Source organism: Haemorhous mexicanus, chromosome 6 (assembly GCF_027477595.1).
Source record: "Haemorhous mexicanus isolate bHaeMex1 chromosome 6, bHaeMex1.pri, whole genome shotgun sequence".
Classification (NCBI taxonomy): domain Eukaryota; kingdom Metazoa; phylum Chordata; class Aves; order Passeriformes; family Fringillidae; genus Haemorhous; species Haemorhous mexicanus.
The window spans coordinates 43724002-43751325 of NC_082346.1; the positions used below are offsets into that span (position 1 = coordinate 43724002).

The 27324-nt window shown below is 44.1% G+C and overlaps 1 protein-coding gene and 1 long non-coding RNA gene across 5 annotated transcripts in view; both read right to left on the reverse strand.

Moving 5' to 3' along the window:
* Nucleotides 1–5147: 5147 nt before the first annotated feature.
* The window catches only part of ANGEL1 (angel homolog 1), a 71110-nt gene continuing 48933 nt past the window's right edge, over nt 5148–27324 (reverse strand). The window contains exons 1-10 of one of the 4 annotated variants that reach the window (XM_059850042.1): nt 15886–16029; nt 13440–14039; nt 12702–12928; nt 12070–12139; nt 11245–11678; nt 10448–10574; nt 9487–9597; nt 8249–8318; nt 7672–7829; nt 5148–6841 (exon numbers count right to left, since the gene is read on the reverse strand). In XM_059850042.1, the coding sequence (XP_059706025.1) occupies nt 6672–6841; nt 7672–7829; nt 8249–8318; nt 9487–9597; nt 10448–10574; nt 11245–11678; nt 12070–12139; nt 12702–12928; nt 13440–13806 (1734 nt within the window). In that variant the 5' untranslated portion in view covers nt 13807–14039; nt 15886–16029 and the 3' untranslated portion in view covers nt 5148–6671. Of the gene's footprint in view, nt 6842–7671; nt 7830–8248; nt 8319–9486; nt 9598–10447; nt 10575–11244; nt 11679–12069; nt 12140–12701; nt 12929–13439; nt 14040–15701; nt 15804–15885; nt 16030–27324 lie in introns of those variants that run through there. The other 3 variants (XM_059850040.1, XM_059850041.1, XM_059850043.1) reach the window with 3 other exon arrangements.
* On the reverse strand, nt 17866–26171 carry LOC132328358 (uncharacterized). The gene is made up of 4 exons (XR_009486756.1): nt 26122–26171; nt 20901–21093; nt 18722–18900; nt 17866–18463 (listed from the first exon to the last, which is right to left on the reverse strand). It is a non-coding gene; the product is annotated as an uncharacterized LOC132328358 (long non-coding RNA).

Sequence of the window (27324 nt, forward strand, 5' to 3'; positions counted from 1 at the left end):
GTTAATTATATGAACTGCTTCTGCCCTGAGGGAAAGCAATTGCACAGTTCTAAACATCTACTTCAGATGCTTGCTTGAAAACACCCTCTACTCCATGCCTTATAAATTTTGCTTTAAATCAGGTAATTCCTATATCCCCCTATGGATGTATAGATCAGGGAGGAGTGAGAACAGCAAAACAGTGATGCATCCACAGACTTTCTGCTCCCTCTTACATCAGGCTTTTCCCCTGCTACTGGTTGTTCCTGCAGTTTTAGTTTTCAAGTCAGTTAGAGATTATGCTGCTTGGACCTTAAGCAGAAAATCTTTACTGTGGGAAGGATAAACAACATGCTGAAGCAGAAAATAAAAAACAAACCAAGAAACAAAAAAGCCACACCTTGTCAGTTTTTACAAGGAGAGGCCCAAGACTTAAGACTCTCACATGTCTAAAAGCACACAGAAATTCATTCATGAGAGAGTGAGACTGAGCCTTAAGAGCACCATTCATGCAGCAACTGCAGGATTATGGCAGGCAAAGACATATGCTGTGGATAGCAGGCCATTACAGAATTAAATTAACCAGGTTTGTTTTCCTAGATTATATTTTTATTTTGGCAAAGAGTGAGTGCTATCCTATCTCTAACCTCATTTTAAGAGAGGAAAGGAGGAGAGGAATAACTATAGAATAACTAATGCATTCATCTACTCCCACTTCAAGAGCAGCTCCAGGCACTGGCCAATAACTGAATATATAGAATGAATATAAGTAGAAGGCTTTGCATCCAGAAAGAAAATAACAAAAAACTGAATAAAATTGCTAAGGCTTGAAGCCAAGGGCTTTTTTGGGTTTGTTTTGTTGGGGTTGTTTTTTTTGTTTTGTTTTGGCAGTCTTTTGTTTTTGGGTTTTTTGTTGGGTTTTTTGGGTTTTTTTCTGGTGTGTAGAAATTAAAGACTGAATGGAACAAATACATCTTTTGTTGTAGCACAAGCCAGTGTCTAGCTTAGTCCTCCCAGATGCCAGGCTTGGACCTTGAAAGCTGCTGTGTTTGTCTTATCAAAGTTACAAAAAAAATTCCAGCTATTATACAAGAGCACAAGAATGTAGAGTCTAAATCTGAAAGAAAATAAATAAAATTTTAAATAAATAAAAAGAAAATTAGCTTCAAGACTAGAATGACATTTTCAGTTGAAGGAGGAGGACAACTTGCCTTGACAGGAGATACCAAACATTTACAGCTGACCGAAGGAGTTAGAGGCATGCCAGCTGTTTAATCTGTCATCCTGGTTATCATTGTAACAGGTGAGTTCCCTTCAGAAACTCAGTATCATAGTTGGAAACACAATGCAGTATATTCAATTCAGCTTGTGCATTTCAACATGACAGTGCTATGGGAAGCACTACAGGCCAAGCAGCTGCAGTCCGGCAAGAAGCAGGTCACAGCCAGCAATTCAATTAGTCTGCACAACAGGAAGCCTGAAAGGAGATAGTATCCCACTAAGGCTCGTGTGCTTCCCCTTTAGGTAAGCAACAAAAGGGTTCATCTGCATTTGGATGACCCATTGATATGTCTGCAAATATCTAAACAGTACATCCAATAAATGTTCAATACTGAGGTGGTGGCAATGGGAGTAGTTATTGGACTGCAACAACACCCTGCTTTGCAGACTGTTTGCCAACACCATCATCAAGACCTCGTTACGAACAGGACTCATACCTTGATCTGCTGAGATGCTGAACTTCTTACGCCCTCTTGGAGACTCCTTGGAGAAGACAAACTAAGGTCAAGTATATTTCAGAGTTCTGCCTTCACAAAGCAGGTGGCGTACAGAGCACTAACAATAAATCTGAAATCTGGTTTTTTTGTTTTATATAACAAGAGTTACTCCCATATAAGTGTTTGTTCCAGAGCCCCCACTCCTCCCACTTAATTCTTCAGGAGTGAGGAAACCCACTATCTTACATCTTGACACAATTTATATGTTGCATTTATAATAACACTTAGCCCTAGAAAATTGCACCCATAACTTTTAACTGAAGAAATACAGCTGCTGAGAAAATAAACATCAGTAACTCAGAAAGATAACTGGATAGAGTAGTCATGGGAAAACAGCTGCTGGAGAGATAGCTCATAAGAAAAAGGCATGGAGAAAGAAGACCTCAAACAGCAGCCAAGTTTCATTTATTACAAACAGGAAAGAAGCTAGAGCAATTATATTGTTTACCACTCCTCCCATCCCATGTAACTGGGAAAAGTGATTTTAAAGGGCTACCTGCTGAAGCAATGAACTTAAAACTGAGAAAATGTAGGAAGTCCCACTTCTATCTAAATAGAATAACTAAATACAGCCTAGCAGCTGTGGTGCAAATTAAACTCTTTTTTAGCAAAGATACTTAGTCAAATACTTGATTGCCTCAACAGCTGCATGCTCCTGCAGCTTAGAAGGCTGCTAACAGGAAATGTACACACACTGCCAGCAGACTCTGGCATCACTTCCCCTAAGCATCAGTCTCCCTGAACTCTACATCACTACTAAGGTCATGAAGCTGGCAATTAATTACCTCTGTGACACCTTCCCTTTCTGAGCATTGCAGATACTGCTGTTCTACTTTCATAACCATTTACAGATCCCTCTGTAATTCATCAGAAAGTTGTGTTAATGAAAACTCATCATGCATTTAGAAATGAAACAGTTTTAAAAGCTACATCTGGAATCTCAGTTCTGCACCCCATTACAATGCTCATTACCAGAGGCTCTGATTGTATGTGTGGGTGCTATTCTTAAAGCATGACAAAACACATTATTTTTCTCCCAACAACTATATGCTAGTTGCTATTTTACAGTTAGGAACTTTCTACCAACCCCACCTCCAAACCTCTCCTATAATCCCACACGGTCAAGAGGCATTCATAGGTTTCCAGATCCAGTTGATATTAACTCCAAATTGCTCTAGAACACAGGGGTTTTTATTTTCCTGAAACAGACCACCTCCATAAAAGTCCATACAGAGCTCCTGTGACTGCGGCCAAAATAAACACAGAAATCAAATTTTCAACTCTGCCTTTGTGTCTGTATACAGCCACTAGCCATGGTCCTGTATTTCTGCCATAGTTTCACCTATGAGTACCCAACAAAGCATGAGTACGCCAGGGCTTTGAGAGCTGAAAGTCATCCTGGGAACACTATAACCTCCAGAAAGAAGAATAAGGGGACTTGTAGGCATTGTCCATATCCAGTGTTCAAAAACTTAACAATTCCAAGTGCACACCACATTATTTCATGCATGGAAAGGGAAAGCATTAGTTTGAGCTGTGCAACATTAGATTTTCCAGCAAAGTATAGCTGGAACCTTAAAATCTCCCTGAGATGCTTCCACGCAATTTGCCCACAAGTCAATGTTTTGGTTTATATAAAATGGAAAAAGCACTTGTGATACTGGAACACAGGTCCTCCACCTGAGTTGTATCACAGGACTGGCAGGGTGCTTCAGGCAGTACAGGGGCAACCAGTTCATCTGCTGGTGTATGGTGCACACCTTATGGATCTCAAGATGTTATGAGTAAAAAAAGGGTTACCCATTTTTTTAAAGGTTGCAGAATTGCAAGTTGAGCCAGTTCTGGCAGAGAAGAGATCTTTGTTAGCTTCATGTTGTAATCACCCGTTAAGAGTCGGTTGTTAACTCCCTACTGTTGAGAATTCCCCTTTTTGTCAGTACCACCATGCCTGCTGCCAGGAGGATGGCATCCCCCCAGATGGTGAAAGGAGGGGTCATTGGAGTTGACATGCAAATAACCTCAGACCCAGAATGCCACGAGAGAGCCTCCCCGCCCCCCCCACCAAACCCAGGAAAAAGACCTCTAAAACAACGAGCCGACACAAAATTAAGAAATCAAAGTGATGTCTGGACGTAAGGAACAAAGTCCAGAGCCTGCAGAGATGCTGAGACCCTTTTCTGCCCCTCGCCCTAGATAGGAGGACATCAGCTGGAGCCAGGACCCTGGACGTCAAACTGAAAGATCAAACGAAGGGTATCCCTAGGGATCTTGTAAGGATGGAACCCCAGCTCTGCCTACTAGTGGACAAAACTGCACTTTCCTCCTCTTCTGAGCCACTCTTGGGAGCAGCGGCAGCGCGTGGACCTGTTAGGCCTTCCCACGTGAGCTGATCACTTTTAGTAAAGGCATTAAAAAGAAAATAGATCTCCTGTCCTGTTTATTTCAAAGAGAGCTCAGTCTGGCTCTCTTATGGGCAGTTTTCATACACACACACCTTTTCAACTGACCTCAGACTCAGCCAGCAATTACAATAGCAGCAGACAGCTAAAGTTCTAAGTGCCAACACTATGTATCACAGAATTTTTATGGTGCTTTTGGTTGGTCGTTGTTAAACTTTTAGTGTCTTCTAAGGTTCCTATTACAATGTTAACAGCAGGAGGGAGTCATCTGCAACCAGGCTGCCTTCTGGCAACCTTTATGAGCCAAACAGAAAGCAAAGCTCTCAGTTTTCACTCTTTCCCTCCCTTTATAAATACAACTGCTTACAAAATCAGAGTAAGAGTACTTGCAGAAATCAGTCAAACTGTGAGATAAACACAGTCATACAAATGCACACCTCTGCATCCACCCCTCCCCATGTACCAGTGCCATGCCAGATCTATTACCTAAGGGCAAAATTATTCATACCACCCCCCCCTCCAAGACTGCTGTTCACTTACAGAAACTCACAAATGGTAGCAAAAGCCAGACACATCACCAGACAAACACCATGTGGCAGGGCAAGGGGGGAATATGCAGTCCTTACAAGCTCACAAGGGCACAGAACACAACTCCCTCTCCCCCCCCCCACCTTGTTTTTGTAGTTTACAGAAGTGAGCTGTAAAAGATCAGCAGTATTCCCTTCTTAGGGAGGAAGGCAAGGGTTCCTGCATGCAAATCTTTTGGATGGGGAGGTGGGGGATGGAGGGGGCAAAACAAGCCCAATGCCAAAGAAGCCACCTCTGGAATTTAGGGATGTCTTGGGAGATTAAAGAAGGCTCATTTCTTCCCTCTCTTCAACCCTCATTACTTTCTTGTGTAGCCAATTTGCCCTCTTTCACCTTGCAGTCAGCAAAACCTTGTCAAGCAAGTCTTCAGAGGTTCAGCAGCCAGAAACACAAGGTGCCACAGTTACTTTGTGGTATTTTCTGAGATTAGCAGTATTTTATTTTTCAATAAAGAAAGGAACATTTAAAATATAAAATATCAAAGTCCCTCAAATAGATCATGAAGAACAAACAATGTTTCAAGTCTCCTTTACCTTCCTGCAAAATCATGAGGTGGGACCAGATTTCCTGCCTTGTTTGCAAACAGAAGATTGATAATGTTTCTGCCAATATTGGTTTCTGCCAAGACTGGTTTCATCTCTAAGGGAGCACCAAATGTCAGGTTGAACTGGAGAATTTACTCTAGGAACAGGTACAGCTCGACTGCTTTTGTACTGGACAAAAAACAGGACACCAAAGGTACCCTGGGATCCAAGTGACTGCAGTGTGGCTCCAAGTTACACAGCCCTTCCCTCCCAAAGCATGTCAAGAGTCCTTGATCCTAAGGATTCTATCTACACCTAAACAGGGCTGGGTGCAGAAGAAGGATGCAGCAGGGACTTCAGTCTGGCACAGGAGATGGATACTACAGGTTAGCTATCGACCCCTGGCAGGATGAATGCAATAGGGAGTGCACAAAGAACAGGGCAAGTGACAAGATCAGCTCTTCCATCTGATGGCTCTGCTGACTCTCACATGCCTTCCTTTTTCAACTCTCTTTTGGGACAACCAGAGTTACAACCTTCTGAGGTTATCATGCCTTACAGGGTAATTTTTTCCACCGGATATTCACTGGGAGGATCCTAAATATTTTTGCTAAAAATGACAAATTAGGTACCATTCTGACACTGCTAAAAAGGAAGGAAGCCTTCCCCAAGGTCTCTAGGCTTTTACTGCAATTCTAGAGCTGCTGTGGGTAGCTCTGTAGAACCCCTGGTTCCATTCCTGGCAATCCCATTCCCTGGTCCATTAGTCACAGCAAGTAGTTTCTTGTAGAAACTGTTACACCACACAAACTCTTCCGTCAGCAAGTCAGTCCTTACAGATTATTAAGTAAAAGACATTTCTAAGCAGTAGCAGATCCAATCTAAAAGGCAACGCAACAACTAGCCCTGAAAGTACTGAACTATTACTGAGAAATTAAAAGAACTAAAAGAATTTGTTTTGGTGTGAATGAGCATTGGAATATATATCCCATGCTTTTTGGCAGCAATTAAACTAACCAAAAACAGATAGCATTGCCCCTCTCTTTTCCAGCTCCCGGAAAATCTTACACAATGACAAATAAACATGGCCATTATGTTGGTTCCTGCAGCACAAAAACACCTGCTAACCAAGGCAGTGGAACAACGATCTCTTAAAGAGATACTAATGCCTGAATACACCTGGCAGCCCACTGGGAACACAGCTCAGGTTTGCAAAGATGCAGAAAATACCAATGCAAAAAGTGCTCCAACTCTCCCATCCCTGTATTTAGTGAGGGTGTGCAGGGAGAAAAGGACTTCTAGGGCATGACATGGAAAAGGGTTTTCTCGCAAGCAGGTTGTACAATCCAGAGTCTCAACTGCTGTATGCAGAAAAACTTTTCTTTAGGGAAAGGGAACCAACACTAACTCTCTCTGAGGCTGGAGATCTCCAAGCCAAAGCTAGCCAGCAGGCAGAGATGATCAGATGAACAAAAAGGATTTGGTAAGCCATTTGCCATCAAGAGGACATCTTCAGAGAGAAGAGAAAGACGGCCAAGCAGCTTCAGGGCTCCATCCTTGTACAGCCTGCGACCTGACAAAGAAAATGGGAAGAAACATCAACCAGAGACTGGCACCACAGATCAACTCTACACACTCACAGAGGGATGCTTGTCAATCTTTCCCTGTTCTTTCCCTGATAAATGAAGACTGCCTGCACAAACACTACCTGCACCTTTGAGCCTAGATGTGAAAGCAGTGAGCACCCTACAATACTACTACTCATGGCTTCATATACTTGCAGGCATAGGAAGCAAGAATACACTAAATTCACCAGGTAGCTGCTTACATGAGAAGTTCCTTTCTTGAACTGTGGCCTAGCAATAGCTTCAGATTCCCTGAGGAGGAATTAATCTCTTCATTCCTAACTGGTTCCCCAAACTTGATTCTGGTGACCCAAATCAGCTCCAAGAGAGTTCCTGGATGCATTTACATGCAGTTGTTCATCAACAGATCTCCTGTTTCAGGAAGCAGAGAGAAGATGCCACTGTAAAAGAACCAGAGTCATCTCCTTCCAAGAACAGCATGTGGTCTCAGACTGACCAGAAGTCCAAGCCTTGAACTCAGGACCCAGCACTGCCTGTTATCAGGAGCACAAGTAAGATATTTATAAAGAAGAAAAGAATCTATTCTGCTCTCGCTTCCTCAAAAGTCTACATGAACATAAGCAGCCTCATTTTTTTCACAGCAAAGATAAACCAGTGTCGTCTCATGGTACATGAGCAAATGTTACTTCCACCTTGCGTATTATTTCAAAGACAGATCCTGTAGATCCACCAGATTAATGAAATGCACTGCCCATCTGGCCTGTCTCACAGTCCTCTTCCAATGTCACAGGGATAAGGCCTGCACTGCCACACTCACCTGCCCTGTTCTCCACAGGCTCTGCTGAGTAGAAAATGTAATCAACAGTGGCTCCAAGCCCCATGGGCATTGTTGTGACCTCTGGGCGTCCCCTCTGTGGCAAGAAGTGGCTGTAGACAGAGGTCAGGTTGAGGCCATGCTGGATAACACCTGAACACCTGCACACAAACAGTCACTGTTTACCAAGAAAGGAAAGAGACTTATGATTTTTTTGGTACTGCAGTCATAGCTGAATGTTCCCTTGCTGATGCAACTGTCTAAACTACTCCTACTTTATGAGCACATAAAATCTTTCAGAACTATTTGCTCCACTTACACCAAAGCAAGACAGGCTGTGAATTTCCTTTGTCTTCAATACCCAGTCCTGTATATGCCTATGCCCTTCATTCTCAATCTCACCAACAAAATGCTGACAGAGTAGCATCCAGCTGCTGGGACAATCCTGGGTGAATCTAGCTCTTCCAGATAGCCCTCCTTACTCTCCTTCACTCTCACATTTACTTCAACCAGATTTTCATGGCCTAGGAAAACAAAGCTGATTTTGAAGATTGTGGCCATTGAAGGTGCACCAAGTTACCTTGGGACGAATGGCTGAGGATCAGGGTCTTTCACCATGGCAGCAGGCTTGGGCCAGTGTGCAGGGCGGTCTGCAAAGGAGCAAAGAGATTCCAGCCAGACCTACACAGATCCCAGAACAGGCTGTTCATCCCAAGTCTGAGAAGCTTCTGAAACCAAATGAATCTTTTTGCCCAAGAAGAGCAGATAGCTTCCAGTCATGAACATCATGAAGGAAATATCCAAAGGAAACACAAGCTGTAAGACTAACAGGAACACCCCTAGAGCAGATCAGTGCTAACAACTGAGAACTCATTTTCTGTCCTGCTGAGGACATGTCCTTCAAGCATTCAATATTACCGAAGTCCAGGGTATTTCAACATTTGCTCTCAAAAGAAAGTTTGCTTGTCTTAGCCTACAGCTTACTCAAAGGGTGTCTAAAAAGGCAGAACAGAATGGAAAAAGCAGAACCAGCCATGCCACAAGGCCCAGAGGCGCAGGAATGTCTACTGGGTACCAGCTTCCAGAGACATCTATATTAGGACCATCATGTATCACTACAGTCTTCAGGTTGTTCTCCGCCACCAAAATTTTGAAGCAGAAAAAAGAAATATACGTATCTGTTTCAGCTTAAAAGAAGTTTATAAGAAAGAGCTTCAAGAAGCTGAATGTCAGTGCATCTCAAGGAACACAGTCAGTGTGTATGAGGGAGGAAAGTGTACTTCTCTGAGCTCTCATGGAATCTAATCACAGTCACAGAAGGCACCCTTCTGCCTTTCCCTTTCCTCACCAGGCATTGCCTCCACCTCATGTTTTCTTTGAAATCACAGAATCATACAGTTATAGAACAGCCTGGGTTGGAAGAGGCCTTAAAGATCATCTAGTTCCATCCCTCCATCCCATGGGCAAGGATGTCACTCACTGTATCAGGCTGCCCAGGGCCCCATACAATCTGGCCTTGAACATTTTCCAGGGATGTGGCATCCACAACTTCTCTGGGCAACCCAGCCCAATGCCTTACTATTCTCTATGTAAAGAATTTTAGGAAGTTTAAAACCATTTCCCCTTGTCCATCACTATATGCCTGCATAAACAGTCACTCTCCCTCGTTTTTCATAAGCCCACTTTAAGTACTAGAAGGCCACAATGAGGCCTCCGTGGAGCCTCCTCTTCTCCAGTCCAAAATCTCCCAGTCTGTCCTCAGAGGAGAAGCTCCACTGATCTAGGAGAGTGACAAGTTGAAAAGTCTCCCGTGAATACCTGGTTTAGCATCTGTCACACCTTCCAGGAGGACCAGCTGTGGTGGTCGTTCACAGGCAACATCGCAAAAGCGGAACTGCAGCAGGAAGTCACGGCTGTATTCGCGTCTCCCTGCAGAGAAAATCCCAAATTAAAAGAAGAAAGTAACTGCAGCAAAGTCACACCTCCAGGGAACACCCACCTATATTTTAGACCTTTGGGCCTCTTAGAGCTCTTTAGTTTGAGAGAGGCTTTTGCACCCAAGCACTCTGATACCATGAGAATAGAAATCACCTAAAACCTACATGCCAAACAGATGTGTAAAAGTAGAAGAACAGAGCACAGCTATTGCTATCCCTCAAATGCAACAGTCATTGTCAGCACAAAGTAAGAATGTCCTCTCTGAGACACCAAAAGTTCCAGGGACTTACAAGCAGATCATTTAGTGTGCAACTCCAGGAAATGTCTGCTGAGAAAAACATTTCTGGAGATCAGGCTGAATACAAGTTCTACATTCAAGATTTTAACAAATGCTATTTGGAGTGGGCTCTATTTTTTTAATCCTCTCTATGGATGCAGAGAACAGACATGATTGTAACTGGATCTTAGGAATGATTTCTTTACAGTGGTTTGTAAATACTATCCAAAACCACACCCCAAACACCCGGAGATTAAAGCAATGCCTGCTGAACATAGTTTACAACTGCACAAAAGCGTAAGTCTGGGAATATGAAAGAGACACACTGAGCAAGTGTTACTGGTAGAGGAACATTCTGCTCCTGACTAGAGAAAGATGGCAGAAATGGCAGAAATCCAATAGGTTCTGGAAAAAATTGTATTTAATTCATATACAAAGTAGAAGGAGAGAATCTTTGTCAAGTGGCTCATGCAGCACATGCTCCAGCTACTCAGAGAGACCAGCAAGGCCCACAAACTGCCCATCCTCAGCAAACTCATATTGTCAGTGCACACTGGAGCTTACCAGGTTTCTTTGGCTGGCACAGGGTGACATACTGGCACTTGTCTGTTACACCCAGTGAGCTTGGCCACAGTGGGGCCAGCAGCTTTCGTGAATACAATTGCTGGGAAAAGTCTTCCTGACCAGACACCTGCAAGAAGGCCAGGAAAGGAGAGCAACCATCAGTGACAGAGAGCAGATGTACAAGCTATAGAAAATGTACATATATACACTTGCCAGGAGCGAGACAGGAGAATGCCCTCTTAGAAAGGCATGAACTAAGCTATTCAGAGTATGGTAAAGGCATAGTCAACCTTCAACTGTAGGGGACAGATATAATTAGCTAAAAGTCACCTGACAAGATACTTTACAGGTATCTTATTGAAGTGATGATTTAGCTTGAATGACAACCATATATTTGATCACAGACACACAGTAAGACAACCACAAGAGACCCTTCAAACTTTTTTAGAACAAACGTCCACAAAAAATTTCAGTAAGTCTTGGTGGAGTTGCATTTCCCTACACTTCCAGTCACACAGGAACAAAAATTCCATAGGAAAGGGAAAAAAAAGACTTGACATTAAGCGATCTATTATCACAAGTGTGCCCCAAGAGAAACCAAAAGAGCAGCGATGGAAACAACATGCATGCACTTGTCCGCTTCTTTCCCCTGCAGTGCTGGAGACATTGGGGAAGACTGCTGAATAACTTAATTCAGTATTAAGACTATTTCTTCACAAGAGGAAGAATACAGCCATGCATTTCTCTAGCAGCAGACAATAAAGAGCTATCCAATCCCAATTCTGGCTGGCAACTACCTTCCAGGCTGGCATCCCATGGTAGGAAAGTTCACCATTCCGAATGAATTTGTAGAGTGGAGAATCAGGTACAGAGTTCAGGTCTCCACACAAGATGACAGGATAGTAGCTGCCTTCAGTAGTTCTTGCAATTTTGTCAATCTCTGCTAGCAGCAATGCCACCTGGGCCAGTTTGATATCTCCTCGACGGGGATTGAACAACACATGAGTGTTGGCCACACACAAAGGACTGACTGCCTTCAGACCTAGACCTTCTGGGAGCACAGGCTGCAGCAGTAGCACCAAGCCCACATTATCCCGGTTGAGGATGTCCAGGCCAGGCCGGAAGTATTCTATGGGGCTGAGACTGATCAGCTGGAACCTGCTACGCTTATAGCACACTGCACATCCATCTGTCTTCGTCCCGGTTCTCCGTTTATAGAAGCAAGCAAAGCCTGAAAAGAAACAATCACCTATTAAAAGGTTTATCCAGTCACTACCTCAGGCTCAGCAAGTCTGTATAGAAAAGGTTCCTACTACATTTGGGTACGGCAATATACCCAATTCTTTTCCAGTAACTACCCTTTATTATTAATTACTGAGGGTATTTTCTCTTTCCTTGTCCTTCCAGGGCCCTCCGTTTTGTTACTGATCCTTCAATTCAGAGACATCAATTGCAAAAGAAAGGATAAAAGTCTAGGCAGATAGCTCAGAAGTAGGGCCAGCAGCCACCTGGCAAACAGGAAGAGGTCTCTTGAAACTGAGTGCTTTGAAGATGTTAAGCAGGAAGCACTGCTTGGCCAGTCCCATGAGCTGGAGGTACAGACCCACAAAAGCAGGACATACCCATCTCCTTGAATGTTGGTTCCAGTTGCTCCCAGTAATGGTTCTCTTGCACCTCCTGGAGACACAGAACCTGGAAGGAAGACAGAGACCTCACTTGCTCCACAAGTATTTGCTAGTTACCTTGTTTTGGGGAAGGAAGAAAGTGGAAAAGTGCATTCACGTGCCAACCCTCCAAACAGAAATGTGATCACTGCAACTCTATCCTGCACTTTCCACATGAAAAGCACTAACTTTCTGGGTCACAGTAGCATATCATTCAGTTTTCCAGTAATGAGATAAAAGATCCTTCACCCCACAGAGAGGACTCAAAGAATAGAAAAATTCATGGAGTCCTCTTCTATGCAGGCTTCCCCTCCTATGCTGCCTTAGAAGACTGGTCCTTCTTCCTCTATTTCTGCTGTTTATAAAAGTTAAGCCCTGCTATTGAAGTATGACTAGTTTCTACAATCAAAGCAAGACAGACACCAAAAACAGGGTCTGTGAAAGTCTCAGACCAATCACTGCTCAGTTACCAAGCAGGTAATATCTTCCTAGGACTTGCCCCCATCTTTTTCTTTTCTTAATACTGTTATATCAAACAAGGAATTCAAATTCTGGTGACACTCATGTAGAGAGGGCTTAATCATACTTACGTCAGGATCCCAATGCTGGATCTCCTGCAAAAGGTTTGGAAGGCGGTAGTTCCAGTTCAGGATGTCTGGATGACAGTGTACATAGAGATCAAGGCCCTGCTCCACCAGGTCCTGGGCAAGGATGTTGTAAGACATGACTCGAAATTCAAAGAGGGGAGTGTTTTTTGAGACCTGCTCTAAAACACAGGGCTGGACAGAAAGATCCTCCCAGTCTCTCCATAAGATCTCTATATGCAAGAGACAAAAAGCAAAGTTACAGCCGCACTGGGTTCCTTGCTGATACTTCGGTTCCCCTGGGACCCAGAGACAGCCATTCTCATTCCCTAAGCTAGGGCACTCTAGCCTCTGACTAAACCCACACCCACTCTGGTTTTCAGATGCTCTTTCTGGATATCTTTGGATAGTTGTCTGTAGGGATGGCATAACACATGACCAGAGTCAAGCATACTGAAACACAAGACCCAATTTTCAATGCTTCTTAGAGTACAAAGCCAGCATTTGAGAACAATAAGGAATATATATTGATATTCAGACCAGACAGTCTCACAGCAGAGAAACCACTAGCTGTGACCAGTCCCTCCTCAGCAAAAACTCACTTCAGTTTTCACTAGCAGATCCTGTCAACTCTGCAGAGGCAATCAATGTCTTGCTGATAGCAAGCCCAAACACAATAACCTGACCACATTCACTACAAATTCCAATCCCAAGCTAAACATTAGATTCAGAGCCATCACTGACCATGGTAGGGCACCTCCATTGAGACAGGATAAAATGGCACCGCATCCTGAATGGGCTGGGCTGGGAGCACTGGTGGCACTGCCTCTGCATCACATGCTAAACTCCAGGCCAGCACAGCTGGGTCATCATTCAGCACTTCCACACTGATACCAGCACAGCCAGCTGTCTGGTGATCTGTCTGTGGCACCACAGCTGCCCAAGGGGCACTGCCTGCTACAGTTGCTGTTTCCTCTGATGGTAATCTTGCCATTTCAGCCACTGCATGATCTTGCAGTTCTGAAGGAGCCAAGGCATTTAGCTCTGAGTGCTGCTGATCAGCACACCGGGTGACTTCCGGAGACGTATTCAGGTCACTGAGGCTGGTCATCAATAGCTCTGAACCTTCTAACCAGTCACTAGTGAGTGTAACTGATACTTTCCTCACTGTTGGAACACTCTCACTGGCTGGCAAATTCCCTACTCCTTCCTCCAGACACTGCTGGAGAAGGGCTTCTTGCTCTTCTGGAACTGATCTTCCTCTGGTTGCAGCAAAGAGACCTTCTATCTGGGTGGACGGGCTCTTCGCCAGAAGCACATTCTTTCGATAGGTAAAGAAAGCATCTGTCATTTAAAAACAAAATCAAAATAAAACAGCTTTCAGAAATGCCTTCTTACTCATTATTTTCTTATCACAACACATTTGCTGTAACTCTGTGCAATACAACCATTCAGTATAGCAACCCAAACAAATTACTTCTCTGAGCGAAAACAGTTACAGTCTAAATAACTTCCCCTGCCTCCTCCAGAATGCTAAGGCACAGTCCAAATCCAGTCGTATTAGTCCAAGTCACTGAAACTGCACACAATAGCAATGGCTTTATCAAATCTGGAGAATGCAATTCTAACTCATGCAGCAGCACAGAGAGTCAGCAAAGCTGAAAGGCCGTGTGGAAACTATTAGCTCTCAGAAACATATGTAAAGGCAGTCCCTAAAAGTTAGCTGATCAGGTGCATGGGCTAAGAAGCCAAGGTCTTGTAGATCATCATTTGGAGCAAGTTTCTTTCCAGGGACTGAGCAAGAAAGCAGTCAGGTAAGAGAGTAAAATACATCATAAGAATGCACTGTAGAAGAAAAATAATTCTGTTACTAAGAGATGAAAAATAAAGACACATAGGGATTAACATATTTCTCATTAGAGAGAGTATATGCACAGAAGAAATCCTGGTAAGAATTACAGATCACCTGATGACTGACATGGGGCAAAAAAAAAAATTTCTAATGTACAATTGAATACACTAATATTTGTGTGGTAAAGTAGAAAAAGACAGAGATTCTTTTCACTTGCATCTATACAAGAGATGGCTTTTATGCTTCACTATGAATTCTACACAGACATTTGTCCCTACTGTTAAATAGCAATTTCTGTTGACTACAAATCACTTTTTTCTCTGCATCCCTGTCAGTCAGCCAGAGCAGTAATACAGAGGAGTCAGCAACATTCATGTATAGTTTTACTATTTCGTGTCAAAATTTTCTGTATGTGTCAGAAATTGAGCTTTAAGAACCATACTCCTCTCTGTTTGTAATTAAGTTCATTAATGTCAGAAACACCAACGCACTAAGATAATTTTTCCACACGCCATGGGCCAGGCACGATGAGTGCCTACAAGAGCCTGTTAATACACAATAGGAGCTGAATTTGAGAGGAGTCAGCTCGCTGCTCACTATGAAAAAAGACTGTGTGCCAGTCCAGTAGTTGCAACAGGCCCAGGACAGGTTCAGGCTGGAGGGTGGCTTTACATCAGCTGAGTAATCAGGGACTGCGAAGCAGCAGCAGGATCTAAGGAAACTACGTGAAATAGCGATGCACACAAAACATAAGTCCATCCACGAAGTCACCCGCAGGTCCTTGGGGATCACAGATCTCTGAGCTGCCCATCTCCAAGGATCTCTCCAAGCCTGGAGAGCAGGTTGGCGGCAGGAGCTAGAGCCCCTGCACCAAGCGCAGTCTGCCTCTGCAGCACAAACAGCTGGCAGCTGTTCCCTTCAAACACGCATCTACCCGCGCTGCCCGGGGCCAGCAGCACCGACCCGGCCCGGCCCAGCAGCCCCACGCCCCACCTGCCAAGGGCCAGGGCCTTGGGAGTTCTGGGGCAGCCGCGCCGATCCCGGCCGCCGGGCCGCACCCCCCTTAGGCCGGGGCGGGGGACGGCGAGGGACATCCCCGCCCCTCCGGGCCACCTCCGGCAGCCCCCACCGCCACCCGTCCGGGGCCGGGTTACCTCGGAGCACCTGGAGGAGCCGCACCGCCGGCAGCAGCACGTAGCAGAGCACGGTGCCGATCATGCCGCCCGGCCCGGCCCGGCCTCCACCGCCCCCGGCCCGGCCCCGCCGCCGCGCCGGCCCCGCCTCAGCTACGGCCTCACGGCGCGGGCTCGCCGGCGCCCGGCATGCCCAGGCACTCACCGCGTCGGGCCCCCGGGGCTCGCAGCCGGCTCGGGCCTGGCCCTCCCCAAGCGCCGCTCCAGGGCCGCCCGCTCCCGGGAGGCCGCGGCCCGTGGTGGGACGGCCCCGGCCGGGGTGGGGCCCTGCCTGCCCCGTTGTAGGGTAGGAGCGCAGCCGGGGCCCAGGGCCTGGGGTGGGGCTCGGCAGCCGTGCTGTGCCTGAGGGGGTCAGAAGCTGTAACCCTGGGCTGAGTGAATGTTGCTTCATGGCTCCTCCACCCTGAAATTCGTGGTTTCAAAAAAAATTGTCACCCTCTGTTCTCCAGGAATACAAACAGGAAATTTTCCATGATTTTTTGTCCCCTGGGAAGGTACCATTTGCTCCAGATGTTACACAGGCTTTTCGAACAGCACTGATAATTGCTAAGGTTTTGCAAAGCGCAGCCTCTATGCGGCAGTGGTGATGGGGTGGGGGAGACAGCAGAGCAGGAGTGTGCCCTCACTCGGTGCTGCTGATAGGTCATCAGAGGTTTGCAAAATCAGTCCTCAGCTCGCTGTGAGTACTCTGGCATTTGCAAGTTGAGATCCATCACATACTGAAACCAGGCAGTTGTATATGAAAAGCAAAGTCCTGGTTGAAGTCCAGAATTTCAATGTTTGCTTCACTCCACAATCCAATGTTTTCAACATCTGAAGGCAAACAGATAGAGCTGAGCACACTACAGCTTTTTTACACCAAATACACATTTCTAACTTGTAATCTCAGTAGCCTTCTCTGAGTACCTGCAATGAAGTCAAGATTCATATAATCCCTGCCTTTTGCACTGGTGAGTGCTGCCAAACTGTCCAGAGTGATCAGCTGCCATCTCATGGGTCATAATTAAATGAAACACTTGCTGATGTGCAGAAAATCACACTGTGAAAAGCCAGTGTCCACAAGAGACAACAAAGGAACCTTGCACCTTTAGTCAAGCAAAGGGATAGAGTCCACTAGACCGTACTCCCATGGGGTCTCTCTCAAATTTTTGGAGGACGCAACCTCCTTTTCTCCTAAACTGGCTGCAGGTTGTCCTCTTCCTTTCCCCGTTAGCTGAGGCACTAGGAAGGTACAGACTTCCTGAACCACCTACTACATATTGCCCTAAAGTTTAGAAGCTCAAATTATCTGGATTCTTCAAAAAATACAGCTTAATATTCATGAAGACATTAAGGCACATTTCTAAGACATTAACACCCATTTCTCCTAAAATCCCTACAGCCATTCTTCCAGAACCTGATTGGTTCTTTCAGCTCAAGTTGTTGTTGAAGACATTAAGACCCATTTCTCCCATTAGTAATTAGCATGATGAGTGTCCACAGCTAGGATCTGAGATGATGTTATAATGTATATAAATAATAATCCTTCCACTCTTTTTTAAATCCCCGTTTATAGAACACTGCAGACCACAGAAGCAGGGACTTGTCTCAAATCCCACAGATGTCTCTGGCAAAGCACTGGACTGTGGTCTCCCATCTCCTGTTACAGTAACCAATCCATCATTAGTTTCTAGTCAGAGAATGTAGGGTGTCCTCCAGAGGAAGGATCTGCAACACTAGGAGCTCATGACTGGGTCATTTAAAACCAGCCTGTTCCTTGAAAGGAAAGATCTAAGAAAAGATCTTCAGACCCAACCCACATCAGAATACTCAGACTGAAATCAGAGAAGAATGTTCGCTGGTGCTACAAACAAACAAGCAGCTGTGGCCAAATAGCCACAGTTGTTTGGCCTACACTAGAAAAATACTTACAAATTTTGGCAATAAAATCAAAGCTGACAATGGTCACCTGCATCAGGATCAAGCCTTCCATTGGGTTTTGTGGTATTTTGGTTTTTATCCAAATATAACCCTTCCACGGTCTCTAATGACTGGACTATTTGAGAGGTCTATGTAGAACCTAAGGGAATGAAGCCACAAAAATTATCCTCTTCTTAGGGAAATAAAAATATTTCTAAGCATATGAATTATTATTATATCAGAAAGCCTCTTCTGTTACAGTTTTGGTTTTAGCACCTTAGGAAAAGTCACAAAGTCCTCGGTAAGAGAGATGTACAATAAGCACTGAATCACTTTTGGTACCAACAGTAGTTGGTGGAATGAGTGAGTACTTGATTCAAGGCCCCATTAAGTGCTGATATGTTTACAAGCCACACTTTATTACTGAACATACTGGGAATTTGGCAGTAGGGAAGTCTGAATTTGTTCCAGACTAAAAAGGTGAATACATTCCTATCTTCATCTCATTTAACACTATAACTGCCACAGTCTGACTTTATAATGAAATTGCACAAATTGGAACATGAACTTAAAGGAGACGAACACTTAGCAATGGCCTTGCGTGACTTTTTAATACATCTGGGGGGAAAGAGGGAAGGTCCACAGCAAAAACCATAGCTATTCTCAGTTAATGTGAGCTGACTGGATCCCAGAACAATGGGGTTTCTGGCACTGAATGTCACTGTTAGGAGTCAGAAGGTGCAGGTGAGGTCACATAAGGGTGATGTGGCAGCAGAGGGCAACCGCAGGCTCTGCAGGGCTTTCTCACAACACCGGGACAGCCCCTGCAAACAAGACATAGGATTCTCCTGTTTATAAGCAGCATAAATCAAGAATCCAGGTCTTACAAGAGGCACCATTCCTCCTGAAGATGTTTTAATGCCAAGCATACTTTTACTATGTATGTGTGAGAAACATACAGGATCTAGAAGGTGGCTGTGAACTCTTCATTTACAGAAGAGAAAAAGTAAATGAACCTGTGACTCACTGGAGCTGACGCAGAGAATGAGTCTGAGAAGGATGCAGGTGCAGGGTTTACTTACTAGCAAACTCACTCCAGAAGTTGTCAGAAATGGCCAAAGAAAAATCAGCAGCAGCTAAGAGGGACTGTGGTTGCACCAGGCTGATCACCAGTTGGGAAGGCTTCTCTCCCTAGGCCAGGCAGCAATGAGAAGAAGGGTGGTGAACAGGGATCCAGAGTACCAGTGGCCAGAGGTGGGAGCTGCCATCCGGGAGCAGTTGGAAAAAGTGAAATGAATCATTAGAGGACTTGGCAGTACCAGCTGCCAGGACACTCCACCAAGCTGCCCCTACTGACTGTAAGATATCTCAGAGCTCAGCATCTTTTGAGACCAGATCTTGTTTGAGCTTTTCATTGCCCAGAAGGAGAGGCAGGGCATGGGGGCAGCAGGGTTTTCTGAACCTGCTGCTCTCAGGCTCTGCTTGTACACAGCAGGGTCAGGTGCCACGGCTGCTCACAGCTCTTTGGCCTGACTTCCTAGCTTAACATAACAGTTCCTCTCAAAATTCTAAACCTTCTTTGGGCTGTCATTTAGTCATTACATGTTAATTTCTTATTTTCCTTTGTTGTTTCGTATGCAATTGTTTCTTAATGCAATTACTGTAAGGCATGGGGGACAACAACTCTTCTAGACTTGTTTTTTCTATATTTAAATAGCACACAATGCAATTTATGAAGTGCCAAAATTATTTCTGAATCTACCTCAGAAGGCTCAATCCACACACTGTGGGACTGACTAATGTACTGGGCACATGACTTGTCTCATGACTTTTTTACATGGGATTTAAGCCTATTTTTACCCTTCCTTTTGTCTTTCTCACACTAGAGTAATGCAAGTAAACCCATCATTTGACTAATAAAATCTGGCAGAAGGAAAGGGTCTTAATAAAGGAGATGCAGCTGCAGAGCTGGTTGAAGTGTGGTGATGTGGGTGCCAGCTGGCCAGTCTTTTCCCCATACAGAGCTGAATGAATAGCTAAACTGCTCCACATTCCACATCAGTGCTAGGTGACACCCAGGAAGGGTACAAAATTGCATGTTAATAGCCTAGAGCTCTAAAGGGAAATAGAGAGTAAGGGAAAAAGGTAGTAAAAGCAGTGAGAGGGACTGGCAAGGAAGATTCAGGGTAGAAAAAAAAATGTATTATACTAATAGCCAGAAATTATTTTGGCAAAATAACACTTCATAATTTTTTCATGCATTTAGTCCCCTTAAAAGGGAATTTTCCAAATTCTCTTTCTCTACAACTATAAAATAAACTATGAATTGTGGACAAAAGAAGCTGTATCACTTCCAGTGAGTCTGCTTACACTCAGTCCCAATGTATGGTGGCATTCAAATGCTTTTTCTTCTGCTATGCAGGACAAGTATACTGCAAAGCATTCCCAGAGTCTGATCACAGAGTCAGCCCCTGTGCCTGGGGAATTGTCAGTCAGTTCAAGAGCGGTAGGAGCAGCTGGTATGGTTTTGGCTTGCATGTTTGTGGGGAAATGGGATGAAGATAAAAAATTGCTCTGCCTGGTGGGCTCAGAAATTGAGAAAGTGGAGAAAAGTAGCTTGTGAGGGAACAAGAACGTAATGTGGGAGAACTGTGAGTTCCCTGCACATGGCCTGAAGAACTTGAGGAGAGCTTAGCCCCAGAGTTAGCCCTTCTCCACACTGGGGCCAGCACCACATGCATGTAGTGCACAAGAAGTGCTGGGCATGAAGAAGGGTTGCAGGAGTACATCCCCAGCATGTTGAAGAGGGGCTTCAGTAAGACAAATGGAAGACCTATCACATCCAGGGAGTCACATCTCTGCTAGGCTTGCACTGACAAACTGAATCTGTTTCATGGCAGACCAGAATGAAATGTCCAAAATGAGTGAGCCTCAGGAGTCTGTCTTGCTGGCTGATGCCTCAGCAGAGAAGGCAATGTAAGCTCCTGACGCTGACCTAGGGGTTGAAACTGAATGTTTTCTGACCATCTGACTCACTAGCCTTTCCATACCATCAGAGCTGTACCTACCAACTGATATGCATCCAAAAAGGAGGTCAAAGACATGATCCTACCCGAATTCTAACAGCCACATGCAATCTGACTATTGATTAAGGTGGGGGGAGAGAGGGAAGGACTGGGAATTTCCATTTAAGAGCTCTCCCTTTGACATCAAACATCTTTTTCAACTGCTTTCTACACACCAGGGCTATTTCTTTGTTACCTGTTGTCTCCTCTAGTTGTTAATAGAGCAGCAGGAAGAGCGAGCTGAAACCAGGAATGGGACTGCATCCTTGTTTGTGCACTCCTGATGAAACAGTGTAGCACTTGTGCTCTGCACCCCACGGGTTTGCCACAACCCTTCTAGTCTTTTCTGGTGGCTCTCCTCTTATTTTCTGCCTTATGAAGTCAGTCATCTGATAAAACAAGTATTGCAGACATTTTTGTAACAGTAGGATTTATCTATGGTCTAGGAAGAGAACTTTCTAACTTGTTATAAATGGAAGGAAAGTCAAAAAACGTAATAACACAAGAACAAAGACTATTTTGTTGAAGGCTACAGACTGAACTGGAAAATTACTTTGTTGAGAGGGGAATTTGTCTTGAGGTTAGACTGCTGAATGCATATAACAGCATGGAGAAATATGACCTCCAAGTATGGGGTTTGATGAAGGAATTCCAAATGACAAGTTTTTGTGGAAATACAGCCTCCAGCTGCACTGATGTCTCACTGCAGCTGTGTCAACAACACCAAGATGAAAATGCTGGCATTCTTTCTGCTGGTTGTAAGCCAGAATGTTTTGAGCTGCCCTACCTCTGCTGGCAAAATCAGCTGCATGCTTAAATTAAGGGGGGAAAAAAAGTTTTTACCTGATGTCAAATGTTCTCAATTACACCGAAAAAATTCAGTCACATCGCAGACTGGTGAGAAGCTGCAGCAAGTCACTGGATGACAAGTGCATAAGCAAGGAGGATACATTTACTCCTGAAAGTCTGGGATAAAGGCATGGGGAGAACCAGGGGATGATAATGCATATGGAGTAAAACTGTGTTGTTGTTTGTTGCATAGTGTTAATTAATTTCATTAAGTGGTTTAATTTATTTAATAGAGATGGAGGGAAACAATGCATCACTTATCAATATACTTTTTCTCTGTAGATCCTGAGAAGGCCTTTGCTGACTTTATGGGCACAGAGCCCATACTTGGAAGCACATAGCCTGATGGAAGTGGTGCCTGCCTCACACTTGATTCAAAATTTGGCTAAACCTTACATAAATCTGAACCACCATGGTCTAGGACCTAAAGTGATGAGTAGCCAGTAATGGTGGAGCCAGTGTTCTCAAGAACAATAGGAATTTTAGGCCTCTCTCAGGCCTGAAAGTCATCAATGAATACACAGTGTGGGAGTAAAAAAACCATAGGAATCCTGGGAATCCCTAATGTTTCTCATCCTCTGCACATGAAAGTTTTGTGTGGCAACTGATATCCTTTAATGGAGTTACCCCCAAAAGCAACAGATGTTCTTCCATGAGACACAAGCCCTCAGTGCTTCTAACCCCTACAGGGCCACAGATAGGGCTGGAGGGACTCCTGTATGTCTTTGTTTACTTTTCTGTCTTCCCAGTCCAACACAACCATTACACAATAAGAGTTTGAAGACAGCTGCATTTTGGTAGAAGGAGCTATATGCATAGGAGAGATGTTGTGAGAGAATTCATCTCTTCAAGAACTGGTACCTGATCTAACATAGTTTGTAGTCAAAATTATTGCTCATCAAGTTCAATCTTCTGAAAGAAAACCATTTTTAACCAAACAACTGTTGTTACCAGGCAAAAACATTCACTTTCTGAAAGTAATGATATTTTCTGCTGCAATACTTGTATAATGTACAAGCTTCTGAAAAGCAGAAGTGTGCATATAGTGGCAGTCTGGTGAGTCTGGAACTGTTATCTTCATTAGCAGATGTGACAGTAATTACCATAACTAAGTCATTCCAGTCTATACTTGGTCAACAGAAAACATGTTTTGGTCAGAAAATTTCATTCTCCGATATGACATGGAGAAACTTTTCTAAATAGATTAAGGGAATAATGCTAAATGTTCAGATATGAACTGGTAGAAATGTTCCTTCAGTTTGAAACAGGGATATACAAAATACATTTTGTTAGGCCGTGGGATCTGTGTTACACTGAAAGAAAAGATTCTTGGCAAAATGCCTCTTGGCTCACTGAAGACAGAGATCTATGTGAAACTGATGACTCTAGGGCTTTATGTGTGTTAGGAAGGATACAGGGTTAAATATACCTATAACCTACACATTAATTACTGTCTGGCTAACATTTCTCATGTTGCTCATCTTATATTATTCCCTTGGCATCCTGGGCACTAAGAAGACAGTAAAACCAATACAGTCTTTGGACCCACCCTTCTTATACTTCCTTCTTTTCTTCCAGAACATCTCTTATAAGCACCTAGACACATCAGGACCTGAAGCCATTGCCAGTTTCCTTTGGATAATTTGTCCTACCTCAATGTTTTTCAGCTCTTGGGGGTTGTATGCACATAAACACTGATGGCAGTAGAAGTGAAGTAATATGTGTTTCATTCCAGTCTCTCACCCTGAAAATATTACTCGGACTATGGGCAAAATCAATCTCTCAGCTATATCTCTGATGGGAACCCAGATTAAGAGTGGAAATCTAGACTGAAATGATTAAATATTTGACCTGCTCAATTTCCAGCAACTCTGAAAACCAGTCCCTCAAGAGGAACTTAGTTAACTTCTGGAGCATCTCCCACATCTTTGGGTAATTCCACTCCACAGAGCAAAGTAGTAAAGTGACTAACTTCCCTATCAGGTTTGGCTGAGGTGGAGTTAATTATCCCCATAGCAGCCCTCATAGTTCTGTGATTTGTATTGGTAGCTAGAAAGGTGTTGATAAACACAGGAAAGTTTTGGTTCCCAAAGCATCAATCAGTGTCTCTCCAACAGCCCCCCTCTTCACCACTTGGCTGGCGGTGGGCAAGATCTTCAGAGAAAACATAGCTAGGACAGCTGATCCAACCTCACCAAAGGGATATTCCGTACCATATGATATCTCCTTAGCAATAAAAGCCAAGAGAAAGGAAGGCAGGGGGTAAAGGGAGGGAGGATGGGAATCTACAGCACCTTTGTTATTATAATATTTGTCTTCTAGACCACTATGTGTATGCACCACTATATAACACCATGTGTACTAAAGCCTGACTTTCTGGGAAGTGATGGGAAATAGAGAATAAATCTTTTCTTTTCCTTTGCTTTAGTGTGTAGCCTTTTGCCTAATTAAACTGCCTGTATCTTTATTCAAAATGGCTTTTTCTAGCTTGTTTTCTCCCTCATTCTGCAGAGGAGGTGAGTGACAGGCTTGGTGAGCACCTGATGCACAGCCAAGGTCAACCCACCACAAATTCTTACAGCCAGATATGGACTATGATGGACTGGAGATTTTACCTAAAAGCACATCTTTCTGCAGACCCCAGCACAGCACCGAAGGAGAGATCAGTGCATTGTTAACATACTTTTCTTCCCCACAAAACAACTTTGGAGAGGAGACTGCACCATACTTTGCTGAGGCATGAACAGTGAGTTACCTGAAATTCAAGGTCATTTGCAGCCCTCACTTGGCATGGTTTCAGTTGGCAATGCCCACATGATTTCCTGGCATAATTCCGCTAAGTGCTTAGTTCAGATATAAGAGAGTCTGAGAGGATACAGTGCTGGATGAACTGCATTGACATTTTTTCAGAACAGCTGAAAAACAAACCTTCAGAACCTTCAATTGTGTAAGAGAACACAACTTCATAAAAGTTTGCAATTCTCCAGTAAATATTTTTACTGGAGATTCTTGACTTCTCTGGACAGTTCCTGTCTCAAAGCCTTTTAATCATTTGGTACCTTCAGAAGATGCCCTGAAGCAAGACCTTGATCTCATAGCAGAAAGAGCTTTTGGTCTAGGGACAATGGTGGGAGTGAAACAGGGACAGGAACAGAATTGTAGGATGTGTTGCTGACCAGACATGAGCTGTATGAAAGAAGCACAACACAAAGTCCAACTGATTTTGATGTTTTGGGAGGATAATCGCTGTGATGTTATATGCCCATCTGGGGACACGCAGTGCCACAATTTCTGTGCTGCTGATGTCCCATGTGCTGAAGATTTCAATGCATCTGATATCCCTCTCTTTCATCCTCATGTTGTTGCCTTGGTATGGCATCTGGCTGCAGCTGGCTGGAAGATCACATTACCTCTGCAGACTTGTCTCTCTATAGGGCAATCAGCAAGTGAAGGAGCTGAACCTCAGCCACAAGGAGTTCTCTGAGAAAGTAGGACAGCTCCTGGGATAGATACTTGGTAACTTATTATTCCTGCAAAGCCAGGATGTCATGGTTTAGGAACAGCACTAAAAATGTTCTGGTTTAAAATACAGCATGAAAACTAAATGCTTTCACCTGCTCTTTTCCAATAATGGAGAAAACACTGGTAGAGATTATAAGATATAATCATAATTTACTGAAAAATAGTACTAACCACAACAACATTAATAAAAGAGTATACAAAAGAGAGAGTGTTTTACCCACCACATGAAGAGAGACACTTTGCAAAGACAGCACCAAGCAGACCTAAATTTCCAGTTAACTACCTGAAAAACAACAGAAAACTAGGGACAAAACAAAACCTGGTGGGACCGGACGGGGTTCTGAAACAGGTTGGGGACCCTTTTCCTGGGCCTGACCTTGTGGGAGCAGAACTGGAATGCTTGGCAGTTCCAGCTGCATCTTGGGCTCCAGCTGCGGTCATTGTGGCTGCAGCTTGGAGCCCACATGGCCCAGCTGGACTCCACTCCACATGGCCACTGCTCTCTCCCTTTTTTCTTTTTTTTGTTCTTTTCTCAGAGCAGCATCTCGGGTTCACTGACTCTAACCTACAGAACCAAACCAGAAAGGCCACAGCTCAGAGAAAGGAGAAAGGGACTGCTGGTGGCAGAGAGGGGCTAGCTCCACCAGGCTGACCCCAAAACATGCACACCCCTGAGCCCAACCCCAGCAAAAGATGATGACTCTTCCAGCTCCAGCTTCCTGTTGCTAAACCCATGCCCCTGCCATGATGTGGGTGGTATGGAATTAAACATTGCTAGAAACTCTACCACATTTCTCTATGACCATGACAAAATCACAATCTCTCTCTCGAGAGAGAAAAAAGGCAGAGAGTACAGTTTGAGAGAGGAACAATTTACCGGAAACAGCAATGAGATAAGAAAATGAACAGTAACAGCAACAATGTTAATAACAAAATTATACAAAAAGAGGATGATTTACATGCAAAAAATGCTCCCAAACTGACTTGATGCATGTGACCCTGACCCTCTGCACCCCTGCTTCCCCTGGTCTGCAAGTCATACCCACCTTCCTCTTGGAGGTAAGAGTCCTGTACTTCGAACCCTGGCAGTGACATGACCTGGTGACAATAACAAGCTAGACATGCCCATGTGGGTCCAAGCTCTGCCCCCTCATGCTTACTGCAAAAAAATTAACTCTATCCTGGCCAAAAACCAGGACACAGGAGTACAGGCACCGGGGAGCTGGATGGTGTCAGCACAGTGAACATGGATTTCCTTTTCTAGCAAGAATGCCCCATGACCTGGTGGGTAGTACAAAAAACAGGGCATCCAGATCCAGAGCTTTCTGGCTGGCTCACAGGCTCACCCTCATCCCCACAGGTGACTCTAGCAACCCTGAGTCGTGTATGAGAACACACATGCAGCATGAGAAACCACAGTAACAGAGCAGTCTGTCAGAGAGGAAGGAGCTGAAAGAGAAGTCCCTCAGGGCATATAAAGCTGAAAATTACTAAAATCCCAGAGGATTGGAGCCATTGTTTGTTTTGATTGCAAAGTTCAGGAGCTACTTCAGTTTTTCATAAGTGGCCCAAACATAATGGTTTTAGCCATTGCACAGTAAGCAGCAAGAGACACAGACTATAAAGGAATAAAATAAAGCTGCCTAATCTGTCTGTTCAGACAAAGTAAGAACCCGAGTGTGCTAGGAGTCCTTCAGAGGAAAACAAAACAACTAGTATTTCAGTAATCTCAGGTGCTGTTTCTACACTGTGAGAGACTTGCTTGAATATCTGAATGCCCTTCTTCCCTCAGTATGTTCCACACACCTGCTACCATGATGGCCACAAGCATGTGGTGTGAGCATCCAGTGTTCCTTGAGCATCTCAATAATACAATGCCTTCCATTTCATTAACGCCTTCCTTCTCCAGGTTCAGTATTTCCACTGATATGTTATCTCTTTCTAATAAAAGTCCATATCTTTAAAGTATGGTACAATTACAACTGAAGCGAAGGCAAGGCAATGTGCTCCTGCCTTGAAAAAGCCTGCAGGCAACACAGAGATCAGTATTAAAACTTTTGACCTTCCTAGTCCAGAAAAATGCCTCTCCAAAATTCAAGGTTTTACATCTCTTCTCTCCTTCAGCTTACTTGAAGCAGGAGCAGTAGAGATTACTGCAGAATCTGTTTCTTTCTGTTTTGTTTCTAAAAGGAATATTTTTAAGTCAGCTAAATTCACCATCTGCCTCCATCCAATCTTCCATACATGGA